This window comes from Diadema antillarum, unplaced genomic scaffold (genome assembly GCF_040938485.1).
Source record: "Diadema antillarum isolate AM-2024a unplaced genomic scaffold, OU_Dant_1.0 scf00000205, whole genome shotgun sequence".
Lineage (NCBI taxonomy): Eukaryota > Metazoa > Echinodermata > Echinoidea > Diadematoida > Diadematidae > Diadema > Diadema antillarum.
Window position 1 is genome coordinate 1,365,707 of NW_027271094.1, and position 16,294 is coordinate 1,382,000.

The 16,294-nt window shown below is 37.4% G+C and overlaps 1 protein-coding gene across 1 annotated transcript; it reads right to left on the reverse strand.

The window, feature by feature from the left end:
* Positions 1-7,986: 7,986 nt before the first annotated feature.
* On the reverse strand, positions 7,987-14,467 carry LOC139724003 (uncharacterized). The gene is made up of 3 exons (XM_071635202.1): positions 14,323-14,467; positions 9,838-9,921; positions 7,987-9,318 (listed from the first exon to the last, which is right to left on the reverse strand). Exons 1-3 carry the CDS (start codon positions 14,411-14,413, stop codon positions 8,900-8,902), a joined length of 594 nt encoding a protein of 197 aa, XP_071491303.1. The 5' UTR covers positions 14,414-14,467; the 3' UTR covers positions 7,987-8,899.
* Positions 14,468-16,294: the final 1,827 nt, after the last annotated feature.

The following is a 16,294-nucleotide window of genomic DNA, read 5'->3' on the forward strand; positions in this document are numbered from 1 at the left end:
AGTAGAAGCTGTGATAAAAAGTCATGGGCATACATACTTGGGCAAACTGTCAATCAGTTGCAGAGGTTGCAATTCTTCTACAGATCAAGATAATGATCATATACCTGTCAGTAAAAGGTCTGTAGTGAAGTACAGGGTATCAAATCTCACATGTCTTGGATCTGAGCAATGTTTAGCTTATGATCTTGAGACAGTATAATGAAATGGACCTGCTTTAATGGGATGTTCCTGCAAACATATAGAAAGCTTTCAAAAGGTATGAATAAGGGGTTTAAAGGACAAGATCACCTTCATAGACATGTAGGTTGAGTGAATGCAGCAATATTAGTACAACACAACAGTGAGAGTTTGAGCAAAATCGGACAATCCGTTAAAAAGCTATGAATTTTTGAAGTTTCTGCTCAGTCACGGCTTGATGAAAAGACTACTATAGCTTGTGATGTCACATGAGTACAACGATATAAAGAAAGAATAAAGAAAATTCAACGTATTTCCATTTTTCTCCCATAACAAACGAACACTCGACTTCTCTCTTTCAGAAGGCAGGGGGAATAATATTACCCTTAACATACGTCAGTAGCTAGTCGAAGAACTGTGCACTTTATTCAAAAAGTAAAGTTTTGTGAAATTCTCTTTTTATTTTCCTTACATAGTTGTACGCATGTGATATCATATACTGTAGTAGTCTTCTCTTCCAGCAGTGACTGCGCGATAGTTAAAATATTCGTAACTTTTGAACGGAATGTCCAATTTTCCTCAAACTTTCCCTGATGTGTTCTACTATATTGTTGCATTCTCTCAATCCTTATGTATATGAAGGTGGACTTGTCCTTTAATGGGTCAGTTCCTTGTGCTGCCCTCTTGTGATGGAGACTCAGAAAATTCATATTACGGTCGAATGATACAAAGAAAATATAAAGGGAATTTCACATTTTGTTTTCTCATGTACATGTAAATGCCATGCAAAATAGTACTGAATGCACTCGTATATACCTGATTTTAAATTTTGTATTAGAGTGATAGATGTCCATTACTCTATCTTTACCATGTTAGATGAATCGGGAAAGTTATTTTCATGGGGTTATGAAACCAGGGAAAGCTACATCAAGTGTAATCACAAATTTTCCAGTTGATATTGTAGTCAGTCACATCTATCACTATAGTGGCAACAGTCTGCTTCTATGATATTACCCTGAAGATCAGACATGTGTCATATCTCGTGATACAAAAAGCAAATTATAAACAAACTACAGCCTGTGAAAATGATTTTTCTCTGGCAATGCACCTTTTCTTGTTGGTTTTTGTAGTCCTTAATTTATAGGAGAAGCAATGAATTATCTGACAATGTAGAGCCATCGATAAAACGATCTTTATTTGAGACTTTGCAATAGTTTCTACAGTATAAGTAACCATGTTGATGAATGAATAAATTGTCTACTCGGAACCCCCCCTCCCCCAAATCATGGCTTGAACAGTATTCTGTAAACTGAGATAACTGTTTATGTCATTGTATTCACATTATTGTCTAAGTCACTGTCTTAAAGATGTAAACTTTTTATGGCATAGTCTGAAAGACCATCAGAAGATTTAAGAAATGATAAAGGCAAGCTTTCAAACTTCATGTCAAAATTTATTTGTTTCTCAATTTAATGCATTAGGTTTCTTGTCCCCCTTTTTTCAATATCTTTGGTATTAAGCATGACATGCAATATGTCTTACCATTTCATGGTTAGTATCAAGTTTCATTGATACATTTTATAACATGGAGGGTGACACACTGTTGATGAAATCAGCATGAAAGTGAATATTTGTCAGATTGATATGTTTTATGTCCTATTTTATTTTGTTTTAATGTAATTCTTGGAATTATTTTTCTGTATCAAGAATTGGCCTAGCCTCGCCCTTGTAAAGTGGAATTCAAACAATGGAGAAATTGTATCTCATTTAAAAGTGTAGAAGCTGAAACTCTTTCGTACATTACCCAGAGGGAAATAAAATGATATTCAGTTGGTACTCCTCCTTTGTCATCATTTCCTGAGGTGTACTTTGTTTACTGCGTGAATATAAAAACTGAAAGAGCTTTTAAAGATTTGAAGGTATTTCTCATTGTTGTATCACACCAAGTGAGGTTAAGGTTATCCTTAGATTTACTGCTTTTCTAGAATATAATTATAGAGTTTATATTAAAAAATAAAAATAAAATAAGGTTCTTGTTTCACAAGTCTATGGATCTTAGTGTTGGTCAGAGTAGTATTCTCAAAGTTAGGACAATGTGGCCAGAGCGGCCAGAAGTGTGAAATAACCTTTGCATCATGCGCACAGTGTAGGTGTACAATTACCTTCACCATGGGTGTGTGGATGCAGTGTAGACTAGAAATGCCTGTGAGTACGGCTGTGACATGTATGTACTGTATCTGGTACGTGGTGTGAGTATGTTCTGAATAGAGGCAAGCATATTGCCACAACACATACTAAGTGTCATAATATTGTGAAATATGATAGCTTTTTAGGTCTACTTCAATCACCATGTTTTAGTGGAAAAGATACAGTATGTACAGAAAGCTCACAGATAAAGATTTAGTTTTATGTTGAAATACAGAAATTCAGCTAAGGCATCAAATTATTCAAGTAATCAGTTACAGACAGTAAATTGTGTAACACACAAACACACATACACACACAAGTCATCACATTACACATAGCACAACAATATGTCCTGACTAAAATAAATATTTATTCCTCTGGTATAAATTCAGTTGACACATGTCCCCTTCTAGTGTCACATACATAAAAACATGTGTAACAACACTGCCATCACAAAATAGGGACATACAGTACTGTACATGTAACTTGTTGAATACAAATAGCAATGAAAGAGTTAGAACAGTGGGTATTATGAGTAAGGCTTTGGACAATTACAGATAACAAGGTTTGCCAATTAAATTTGTCTTCAAAACTGGTGGTACGTAGTACAAGTGGTAGTACAGGTGGTACGGTAGTACAAATGAGAACAATTATCTACAAAATACAGAGGTGATGGTATTACCAGGGCTTTGTGGAAGAACAAACACTGTAGAGGCTACCCTGAGTAACGAAGACTGATTATTTCATACACTGCCTATCATAGCCTTCTGATTAATTTATCCCAACTTCATAGCACTGTGGGCAAAGTATAACACAAACATGCTTTCAGCCCTGAATAAATGAAAAAAACAAACAAGTATGGAACGCTTTGCATGGTTTTGAATATCATCTCAAATACTCTGTACATAGTTGTACGGTAAGAAATTGTCGCGCAAACAAACCAAGTTCCTCTTATCTTCATTTTCATTTATAAGAGAGTCATACACAGCGATGACTACCACATCAAATAATGCCTCTCACACCATGTGTGGGCCATAGAAAGAGAGATAGAGAGAGAGGGAAAAGGAAAACACATTACCATACCTTACACGTGAGAATGACCAATACACATGTTCTAGCAGTTTCAGGAACTGCAGATCATCAGATTGGCTTGGGAATAAATATTCAGGAGTCCAAGCATTTCCTGAATGCTTAGATATCTAGGCAATCATAAGTGTAAATGGAAATGTGTATGTTTACATTTGTGAATCAAAAGAGAGCTACCAATATGTTTTATTGGTATATTATATGCCAAAATAACGTGGGGGGAGACATGCTTGTCCAATATTCTCTCTATTATTAAAGACAATCTGACTTTAGTTTGCTAGACCAAGAAGATAGACATTAACGTGGGTGGCAAAATGTTTTGACTTGTTTCGAAGAGCATACCAATCTTCCAAGTTAGTTCAGAAGTCCTTCATAACTGGCTAGAGATTGGCTTCAATCTTTTTGTATCCATGTACAATGCTGGTACTGATGACTGCTACTGGTTGCATGCTTGACTGATCGCAAACATTACCATCAGCTTTTTCCCTTTCCTCTTTGACAGCCCCAGTAACTCCTGAACTCCAAACAAATCTTTAAACAGATTTCACTTGTTAATGATAGGCAAGTTACACATTATTTTTCTTTATCTTTACACATGCTCTGTACACCCAGAGAGCAGGCAAGATATTGAAACTTTGCCAACTTTATGGATCACATACCCAGAATTAGATCATGACATAATATTTCACTTACAAAGAATTGTTTGCCTTTTTTTTTTCCTTAACAAAGTGGTTGCAAGCTAGTTTTTACAGTTTTGTTTGCACATGATTGGTTCACTGAATCTTTCAAATAAAAGAGGATTTTTAATCACAGTTGGTCAACCAACATAAATAACCATTTCTTTCAATTTTTCATGATAGAATATTGATGTTTTCTCACAAAAAACTTAAAGTGACACAAAAGAAACAATCACCATCAAATAAGACATTAGCATGCACTAGATACTTGGAATACATATCCCAATGAGGTTTTCATATAGGCACTATTTACAATTTGCTCCATTCAAAGATTCAGTAATTTCAGAAAAGTCAGGAATACAAATCACAAGTATACAAGAATACTTTGGTATGAATAAATCGTGAATGACAAACTTATCTTCAGAATAAAAATATTCTGGATATGAAGAGTGTAAATAACAGCACAGTGAAAGCACCACTACTATTGTAGCATGAATATTCTGTAGCTCTCTCTTTTTTCCCATTTTTTTTTTTACTCTAACTTATGAACTACCAGGTACTGGCAGTTCCAAGTCAAAATAGAACTAACATGATGCTTTCAAATTTCATAAGTTCAGCAGCATTCTCATTTTCCAAGTCTCTTGGATAGTTATTTCTGTACAATGAATAAATGCTTTTAAATATGTCATAAACCTGAAAGCACTGAATACAAGATAACAACAAACCCTGTATACTAGAATTAAAGTATATCAGCAATGAAGCACCAGAGGAAAAGGCAGGCAGATAGGCAGAGGAGGAAGGAAAGTTAAGGCTTGGCCTGCATTACCAGTATCTTCTGGCAAGTGCAATGTGCTTGATGGCTTAAAGGCGCATAGTCCCGGTGAGTTAGAGGGCACTGCTGGATGATACTGCCAATCACCGTTAGCATGATACGAAGATTGCTGAAGCTGAACTGTCATCAAGAGTTGTCTTCTCTGCGCATCACGCAGTCTGTAGTGATGCCAGGAAGCGTGGTTATGTGCTTCTTAGGTATGACACCACAAAAGAAGTTTGCTAAAGCTGCCTTCCCCCTCAGCCGAATCATGAGCCGAACTGTGATCGGACCACTGACTACAGTGGATCGGACATCTTCGGACTCGGGGGACAAAGCGTAAGCGCTAAAGAGGAGTCGATAGCATAGGTCTCTACAGGAAACTTGCGCAGTGTGCCCACGTATTATATGCATTTGACTAAACCACAGGGACAATGTGCCTTTAAGCCCTTTTCCTTTCAAGATTCTGATACATATCCAACGAGTTGCATACGTGTAGGACCGGCCAGGTTTGTGCAGACAAGTGGTGAACTCCTAAGAATCGCATTGCACTTGTTACCACTCTGTGCAGGGGGTGTAGAGAGAAAACTATGGCATGCAAAGAATACAATCTAGACTGGAATTGCATGTACACTCTCCCGCAATGCTTCGTGCATACACAGTTTAACACTAAGTACCATGTGAAGAATGTGCACTAATTGCTCTTTGTAATGCTTAAGTTGATATACATGCATGAACATGTTATGCTTTAAGAGTTTATCTCCTCAATGTTTCTTTGCCTTTCTTTCTGCTCAGTTCAAATCAACCAAAGTGCAATATGAACGGCTGGAGAAACCATTAACTCCAGTACATTACAAGTGTTAATATGCTGTACGTGTAATACCACAAAACAAGAAAAAGAAGAAAAGGTGCATGGTATCTAGAAAATACAATTACAAATCTACAAATTCACTTCAAATCTAAAAGATCCATATATTACTTACTGATGAATCTTTCTTCATTTCTATCTTACCTTTTTTTTCTGACCCAGCGATGTACACTACACTTCTACATATGTAAAGGAAAGGTGGGATGTTTCATGAAACTCACAAAGGAATTGCTTTTTGTCTTTCTTAGTGACAAATTGGTCACTGGTTGTACTTCACTGCATTATCTTTTCACTCAACAGTCTCAGTGAGAAAGATGCTGAATTGTTAGATCATAACCACTTTTTCCTTGGCTGCTGCATCGTACACTTAGAGCACATTGTATCTATACAAATGTTAACATCGAGAAAGATACTTGACATCTCACAAATTTTAATCAATTCCACAGAAATATGCCTTAATTGCTTGCTATGTCATCTTGACGGTGCATATTGCTCGACATACATTGTAAATACAAATGCAGTACAAAATGATAAATATGAAAGACCACCGGACATGACACATTCAGACAATATGTTAAATCCTGTCCCTACAAAAGGGCACTCAATTTTCCTGAAGTAGCATGGAATTCTGGATGATGAATACACAGCAGACTTTTGAACAATTTAGAATGGGTAAAGAACTGAATGAGACTATTTACATAATGGCACAGTGTGCAGAAAGTGCTATTAAATTGTTGCATAATACAGTGAATTAACACACATTAGGAAAGAAGAAAACACATCAGCTGATTACATGAACATGGTACGCTGAGGTCACCTTTTTTTTTCAGCAGGGCTCCCGCTTTATAAGCAGTGGCTGGTATTGACCCATGTAAACCAACAGACATGAAAACCAGTAAATAGGCACTTTACTAAACCATGCACAGTATTAAACAATAATCTATGAAAAAAAAAAGTACACACATGCTATGACAAGCAAAAACAAAATGAAAATAAGAAAGAATGCAGAAGTTTTATAGTTTGGGCAAATGCATCACTGGAACAAACCTTCTTTCATTTGAACCATAAAAATAACCCTTTTCATCTTGCGAGTTCACAGTACATATCCAGTCACTATGCCTATGACCCTGCCTACGCAGAGGAGGCAGTGCTGTTAGCTTACATTGTAAGCATATGCTTCCAATACATCATTTGAGTGAACAACAAGCACACTATGACACTTTAGTACTGATGAACACCTTTTTCTCATTATTCGTCCCTCTTTCTTTCACTGTCTGACACACACGTGTCCATAAAAACCGATGTGCAAAGAGGGACAGTTTGGGGTGCACATGGGGAAGGTGAATTTCAACACTCGCACTGAAGGGGTGGTTAGTGCATGGGTACTGTCGAAGCCGACGACATTCAATATGACTGCCTGCACTACAGCAAACAGCAATGTTTGGACTGTGTAATTGGCAGACTCTATCTGAAAATACTTAAATAACCCTTCTAGTAAGGAAATGAAAACCTTGTGTGATTATTTCTAAGGATTTACTTATCTTTTTGTAGACAATAATGATAGTCAAGAGAAGCGTTTCAGCCAAAATATGCCCCCAAAAAGTGAATAGTTCTGATCAAGAGGTGAAAATAACACATATAAAGTTTGTTACATTGGGAGATTAGCACAACAGCACCAAAAGAGTTAAAAAGCTGAATAACTGCTCACAGAGTACATTTCAATACACAGTACTGTGCAGCACAGTACTATTGAATGTGGTAAATGCCATGCCAAAGGAATAATCATTTGTCTGAACAGTCCCAACACTTGGCACAGCACAATGCAAGTTTGCTATCCAGATGGTGAACATGGATTGCAATTGCATTCAAAACATTTGCTTTGGTCATCATTAATAATGGATATTACAACAAAATGTAGAACATTTGTCTTGAGGCACCTTAATCAAGCACAGTGCAAACACTCAGTTTACCAAGACTTTGAAACAACCATTTTGTGTAGGCATACAACTTGCTGGGTTTAGATTTCTTCACATTTGGTAAGACATTGATTTATAGGCATCTCCTCAATGCTCTGTATGACAAATACTAAAATTGCTTCATGTGCAATACAGCACATTTGAATATTTGGCTTGAACATATTTCACATGATTAAAATATGATACCACAGACACTCTTCAGGGAGGCACATAATGACATACTAAATTGCCATTAACAGTTTCAAGCTCCTTCACCCTTCTCGAATTTGCCACAAACAATGTGTAGATCATCCGAGTTTGTTTGTCTCCATTCTATCCTCACAATGTTGCACATAAATTATGCAGCTGTTGAAAAGTACAGGCAAATTCATTTTTGTATCTCTTGTGCCAAGATTGAATTATTTGCAGTCACATAATCCCATACATTGGTGCTGCATACACTCATCATGGATGGTTGCACCACAATAAAAATCAAGAGCAGGCTGGCCCCGGCATCATCAGCTATGACAAATCTTACCAAAATATACAGAGACAAGAACATCAGTTTGCCCACCAAGCTCAAGCTCTACAGATCACCGGTAGGGTCCAACCTGCTGTATGGCTCCGAAGGCTGGACCTGTACAGCTGAGATTACCAAGAAGATCCAGTCATTTGAAACAAAGAGATTCAGGCATCTCCTTGGCATCTCTTGGGCAGAATGGAAAACAAGTAACATGTAGTTTGTCTGTGATCAAACTGCTCTCTTGTCGGGTCCTCAGGAACCCCTCTTGGCAATTGTACAGCGGAGGAAACTATCTTGGTTTGGACTGCATAATCCTGTCACAACACTATCCAAGACAATCATGCAAGGAACATTGGATGGTGGCAGACGCAGAGGTAGACAGGCCAAACGCGAGATGGACAACATTAACGACTGGACGCAACTTGAGAGCAGCCTTAGTGACACTGTTGTGCCGCGCAGAGGACAGACGCAGCTGGAGACACCCGATCTCCTCAGTTTTTCACGTCTCCTCTACCTCGGACTTATCGGGTCACAAGATGAATGAATGAATCCCAAGCTGTAGCCAAAGCAGAATCATGACTGGTACATTTGATGCACGGGATTTCCGGAGTATCTTCAGCACTGCTCTTCATCTCTTATACAGCATGCTAAGTTGTCGACGCCAACAGATACATGCTGTGCTGCCATTGTCGCACGGGAGCCGGCGCTACCACTAATAGTGCGGATACTCTCCACTTCCTCCCCGCTTGGCTGGATACCCTGCGCTTCCTGCTCGGCCAGACATGCAGCATTCTTCATCCAATCCTCATACGACGGCGGGGCATCCAACTCCAAGCTCACGCTAATGCTGCCACCAGGGCCTGGAACGTCAAGCTCGATGCACTCGTAGGTACCGGTGGAATCAAAGTGTAGGACTGCAGCATACGAGGGCGGGCCTTCATCGTGAATAATTTCCTCTCGCACAACCTCCCGTGGTTCCTCACCACTGCTGTGGTCTGCACTGTTGACATGCTGCACTCTCTTTGAGGCTTGCTCTGTTGTCAAACACAAAATAACAAGGGTCTCTTTCATTGTCATGAGCAGGTGATTATACATAAGCTATACATGCAAAGAAGTATTGCGGCATACATGTAAGCAAAACATTGCATGCGTTGCGTCAAATCTATTGGTTGGAAATGCCTTCTACGTAGGACAAACGTGACAACTTATAAGTTCAATACAAAAACACTCATAGCTTGGTAATCAATGGACCTGGAAATGATAAAATACTGAACATGAAAACTGCGTCCTCTTAAACACAATAACTATTATGAAAGTTAATTTCACAACACAAACGTCCAGTAGAACAAAAAATGTAAATAACCCAAAACAGATTGATAAATACACTTTCCCGTCTTCTCCACAATGCATGAAAAAGAAACATATCTTTTATTTTCATGTCAATTGTATGTATGCTTTTTATATCAATTGGACAATGAGCAAGGGGGGGGGGGGGAAGAAAGGGGTTTTTGAAAAGAAAACTGTATGATGTGGAGTTTGCAAGAGAGACTTACTGGAATGTACTCCGTAGCAACATACTATCAACCATGATGCTGGTGGCAAAATACAGATCAGGACAATGACCAAGGCATTGACAACTGCAGAGAAAAATGAGATAAAAAACCGGAACAACATTTTTACCAAGTTCATCATAAAAGAAAGCACTGCGTAACAGTAATTAGAACAAGATTGCTACAGCCAAGAGGTGCAATGTCATGAAGAAATAATTTGACAACATATACCTGGTTATAAAAAGAATCTATTGATCATGCCACAGGAAAATGTAACCACATGTAAGAGATTTTAGGGTGCATTAATGTAGTGACATACTCACAACAGGCATCTATAGTTTGAGTAAACTTGATATATTTGGAAAGGAATGATCATTTTGAATTAACCAAGCCCTCAAATACAGCACTCAATAGCATATAATGAAGTAATAAAATTAGCAAATTGCTGAACTTATGTTGTTTGCAGATTTCTTCAAGGTAGTTTGAACATAAAATATTAACATAAGGCATCCCATAACACAAAGTTCCATCTTGCAGGACTAAGTAAATATCAGAGACATTGTCACTCCCCATTCTGATTCAACAAGTCACAGAATGTTGGTCCCTTTTTGGAATTTCAAGGATGATAATTACCTTTTCCTCCCAAACCTGTGAAGTTTTCTGCTCCAGTGACTTAGAGTCATGTGACCTGCTATTCATGTACATTTGGAAGTCCCAGTTGTTGCAGGATTTCATGTCTTTCTGAAACACGCTCACAATTGCCATTTGGACATGTATACAATTTGTAAATACATGTTTTATTATATTTTCAGCACTATATGATGCATTTCTCACTCTTCCTCAAAGTCCGTTACCTCTCGTAATTATTTGAGCTACACATGACATCTCAAATTCAACCAGCTGGCAATATACTGTGTATCACATCACCTCACAGCTACTAGTATTGAATAATATCATACAATCAACCAAGGTGCCCAAGTCGAATCCCAAGATTTGGACTAAAGAAATAACCTTGACTTGGAGAAAATTTGACCTACAAGGGATCAAAATCAAAAGAATATAAAGAGAAGAGGACTTGAAAAGACCTTCGGGGCAATTCCGCAGTTAGAGGGACATGACCATTAAATTTCAATTTGGTTTTTTCCTTGATTTTTGTGTTTGACTTCAGAAAGAACACATTGATAATTCAGGAAAGACTATTTTTCAGGGTATCTTGATAGTTTTAGGTATTGAATTCACCAATTTAGAACAAGTAATCTTTCAGATTGAATTTCATCAGCAAAATCTCCATAATGGCAAAGAAGACAGCTAGTCAAGTTAAAAGCCATTTTCTAGCCACAAATATTGAATTCATAGAGGCAATGCAGTGCTTTCATGGATAGATTAAGTGAAATCAACTTACATGTCTTCGAAATGCAAACATGTGTGCATTTCCCCAATCATCAGACAGTCATGTAACGTTACTAACCAAAAAGTGAAATTATTTACCTCCAGAGAGTATAAAGTGTCTATGAATGATAATATTTCAATTTTTCCTGCTGTGTCCAATGACTAACTGAAATATAAAAATAAGTATTACTAATCATTATAGAAGTTAGAAATAACAGCAGTCAAAATGTGTAACGTTACTAACCACGTAACGTTACTAACCACAGCCTGTGTGTATTGTAACGTTACTAACCATGAAATAAGTGAATAAGACTCCAATGGACAGGTCCTGGTCTGGCAAAATTTTGCCTGATGATAGAGCCAGATGTCAACTACAAGATTACGTGGTCACACAGTAAAAAGATATTGGCTTTTTTTTTTAGTAAATTAATTATGCAAATTTACGCATGAAATCATATTTTCACCTATAACTCCATAAAAAAGACTGAAGGATTGCTAAATTTTTGTTTTAGAGTTCCTCAAGACACATCTAACAATTTTCTTGCAAAAAAAATGGCAAAATCAAAATCAGTTACTTTGTTTTTTTATTGTTTTGTTAATTTTTTATGTATTTTTATGTTTTTTTACCTTTTGTTTTCTATTGGTTTTTTTTGCCAAAATTTGTTGCAGGCACTTTTTCAAGCTTATCTACGTTACAATTGATGAATTTCACTGGTCAAAGGTTGAAACAATCTGATTAATATCAAATTAACGAAAAAACACAATTTGCATTGGATTTGCACATATCATGAATTTGAGCTGTTTTCAGGTCGACATGCATTTATGCAAAACATTACATAACTGCAGAACGGTGTACCCGAACGTCGCAAATTTGGTCTCAAAATATGCGGGAGACTTCAATGAAAAAAGTCATGAGACGATGCGGCAAAATCTTTGTGCATTGCGGAATCATGGCGGGAAATGTTGGGGGGGGGGGGGGTCTACAGCATTCGCATCACTACACAAGGCTCACAAGGTGCACATTGAGCGATTTTGTTTTTTTGTTTTTTTGAACCACTTCCCATGGGAAGGGGCAATTGATGGAATCTGTAGGCCAGCAGAGAATTTTGTGTGGAAAGTAGTGTTAAAAACAATTGAGGCCATCACTTCAAATTTTCTGTCCCAATTTGAAATTATTGTACAATGGTTTGTCGGGGTTAATTACGCTTCAGGTACAGCGAACAGACTTTTGTTTTCAGAACAATGCAGAGATTAGACATTCAAACTGGTCTAAAAGAAAAAAAATACATGTCTCTGGACTTCAATAAAACATGAATTCAACTAATACACTGTATTATTTGAGTTAATGTCATATGACTTAAACTACTTTCACAATGATATAAAACATTGCATTATGCTGGATTCCTATTGTGCAATGACTACGCACACCACAATTGGCCATACACTGTACATACTACATACCGGTACATTAGTTTTTGCTCTTTGATTTCTTTCCCCTTTAGTAAAGGTACTCTTGATAAGGAACACATTAACTGTTTTACTCAATAAAACAGGCTGCTTTTGTGAATTACTGTGAGTCATGATGAACAGTGATTGGCAAAGTTATGAAACCGTGGATATCACTTGACCTAACCTTTAAAAGTGGTACTTTTTTTTTAGTTTGTAATTTATGCAAACCTTTTTTCTAGTCTTTTTTTAACATGTACAAGTACAATGGTACTATACTGCATGAGTTTGATGATTGAAATAAGAGTTTCCTGTCTTATCTGATGTTTCTTAGCTTTAACTTTGCATTCCTGTGGGGAGACATGTAATGATTTGAGTTAACACACAATTCTGTAATCACTGGACAAACCGTAACGTTACTAACCGTAACGTTACTAACCTTGATTTTTGTACTTAATTTTCAAACAAAGTTATAATGAGAAAGAATATTTGGGGTAGATATTGCCCTTAAAGCTAGAAATGAAAAATAAGTGTTGATATATTTCAAGCTATACCAGTTTTAGCAAACTTTTTGTTCAAAGATGCTCATCAATTTTTTATGTCCTTTTTTTGTAACGTTACTAACCGGCATTAAAAGCAGACCTTTCTTCTAAAATAATTCATGAAATGATTTCATTCTTTGCTCTGTTCTAGGTCTACACTAGAATGATCTCTGGTGACATTAATGAGACTTCACATCCACAGATAGAGAAATGAGTCTAATCTAAATCATGAGAATGTCCCTAAAATGTAACGTTACTAACCGCGGAATTGCCCTTCGACTTATAATGACTGTAGGTGATTATTCACTTCTGTGAGGTCGACCTTAGTAAGGTTGACTCCATTTGTACACCTTTGGAGGTGTTTTGACCAACTCATTCTGTCTTCAAAACACCAATTTTATATGTGAGGGACCAGCGGTATCACCATAATGATTTGCTAGTGACATCAGAGAAAAATAGTCAGGGTCAAAATGTCTAGTCTAGTAAGTCTTTTTTATTTACACTCCATGCAACGTCACAGTGTGCCTAAGCAATACCTAAAAATCTTTTTGCATGAAATCTATTTTATTGCAAAGAATGCAATGACCAAAAATCTTTCCCTCACTACTGTTCATTGGAGGCAAGGTAAAAAATAAAATCAATTCATCTGGACTTTTAATACTATTTTAATTCCGAGAAAATTTTCACATTTGGTCCTGGATGCCTCATTAGACCATCTGTTTATGACGAGCTGATGGAGCATCCAGAATTGGATGTGAAACTATTCTCAGACTTACGACAGTAAGTCCAGCCTAATTGATGTAATTTTGCATCTTTATTGAATATTACCTGGATGCATCAGAACTTGCCCCGATTGATAAACTGTTTACGATCCCAAAAGTTCACTGCAGTCCACACATAACACACCCTAAGGCATGTAGTTAGACGTTACAAGTTTGACATTGTCTGGGGGGGAAAAACAAAATCACGTGCACACATGTACTGTACATGTGCAAGCGTGACAAGACAACCTATATTTAGTTTCCTGCTACAATGTACTTCATGCACTGCTGCTCTGAGTTATGTAGTCATGTTGCTTCCTCAAGCCCACACAATCAATTGAATGACTTACCTGAGAATTCACAACTTGCTCCGTAGTAGCTTGAGGAGCAGACACACGTTTGGTTTTGACACACCTGGTGGTTGACACAGGTTATGTTCATGCCACAAATGTTGGGTTCCCCTGCAGATAGACCAAAATTTCATCAAAAAATTGTAAGTACAGTGGGTACCCTAAAAACCTTAAAGTGCACTTCCTCCCTTTTCTAAAATTTCCTCTCTTATTTCATCTTTAACTGGACTACATTGAATGTTCTCAGAAAAATGCAAACAGCACAGAATATTTTATGTACCGTACGTACAAAGGTTGGGCAAACAACAAAGGACTGTTATGTCAACAGGTTGGATACCACCAGAGAAAAAATACATAGTACTGCCTACAGCTACATGAATATCAAACAAAACTGATTTTTGCTCACATGAATGTGGAATGTTTCATTATGAGAATATGGTGCCTCAGCGCCTCCAGTACTTCCTACAGCGCCTGTAATACATCATGTACAAAGTACATTGTACATACGAACAATTTTGATTTAGTGCCATTAACATACGGTACTTTTTTTTTTTGGGGGGGGGGGGTCAATTCATTGTTGTTTTCTGTCTGTTGTTGTCCAACAAGTCCGAGTGTTTCAGATTCAGAGATGCCAAGCTTGTAAACAGCATTGCAACATTTTAAGGCTGAAAATCCATATGTTAGTGGGAAACAGCATTATACTTTCAATACTTAAATCCAATAATACTTCTGCCCCCCCCCCCCAAAAAAAAAAAAAAACACCCAAAACAACATTTCAGCAAAAGCACAAAATGCTGCTGAAAAAGGAACAGTTGACATTTCTGCAAACTGTATCCATACCACTGATGTTGCAAATCCTTGCATGCACGGGCAAAATATCGCCATCACATTGAATAATGTTAGAAGGGGAAATGAATCACAAACAGCATGATTCACAAAAAGCAAAGTACATGTAGCTTCCATCAACTTTTGGCTTTCTAAATGGCAGTAGGGTTTATTTACAAACATACATTATTAATCTGAATAGCAAAATTATTTCAAAAATTAAAAAAGACAGATAATACAAACTTAATGTTTTTTTCCCTCACAATAACATACATGTACATTGTACATTGAAATAATGATAATTTAGAAAATTCAAGCGTGATGTTCAAGAGTCGAAAGGAAGTGACGTTCAAGACTACTTTGGGTCTTACCATCTGTCGAAGTAGTCATTGGAATAGCAAGTGAAAGCAGAAACACTGCCGTGAACATGTGAGATGTCGCATCCATTCTCAAGGTTCTTCCCAATGGCATGCCCGGTTGCAGAATTGTGATTTGATGACGCCTCAGCAAGAAAGAAGCAAGCAATCACGGTTATCTGGGGTCCAGCATGTAAACATCTGCGCTTGGACAGAAAGTGCCTCCTCGTCAAGAGATGGGTTTCTGTGGATAAAATGGTGACGTCAGCAAATTGGTATTAGATGTCGTCACACGATTAGTGCAAACAAATGTAAACGTATATTGTACATATCTGCATTGGACTATAATACAGTGTACGTGTATATGGTTTCCTCCCACATTTTCCCAAATTAGGCGACGTTTGCACTTGCGAAAAATATTCGCTTCATGTACGTGTAGTTGTTAGCTTCTGTTGGTGTAATGTGTGACGTAAAACTCTAGCTGCCTCATTGAATAGCAAGTACAAATGGGCAGCAGCCACTGGTCAAGCTGCCTTGTTTGCCTGTCTATGTTTTGGGAGGGATTCTTATGATGAATCTCCTACACTCTTACAGTGTACAACTGGTATCCAAATCATGAACGTGGTAACCAAAAGAAGTAACAAGGCCGAACTAGTGAGTGTTTGCTTGCATGTTGAGGCCATAATTGCTGTTGGCGTTTGTGTGTTGAAGCAACAGTTTTAACTGCTGCTAGAGTTAGTGTGTTAAAGCCACAGTTTTAATTACTGCGGGCGTTTGCGTGTTGAAGCCAC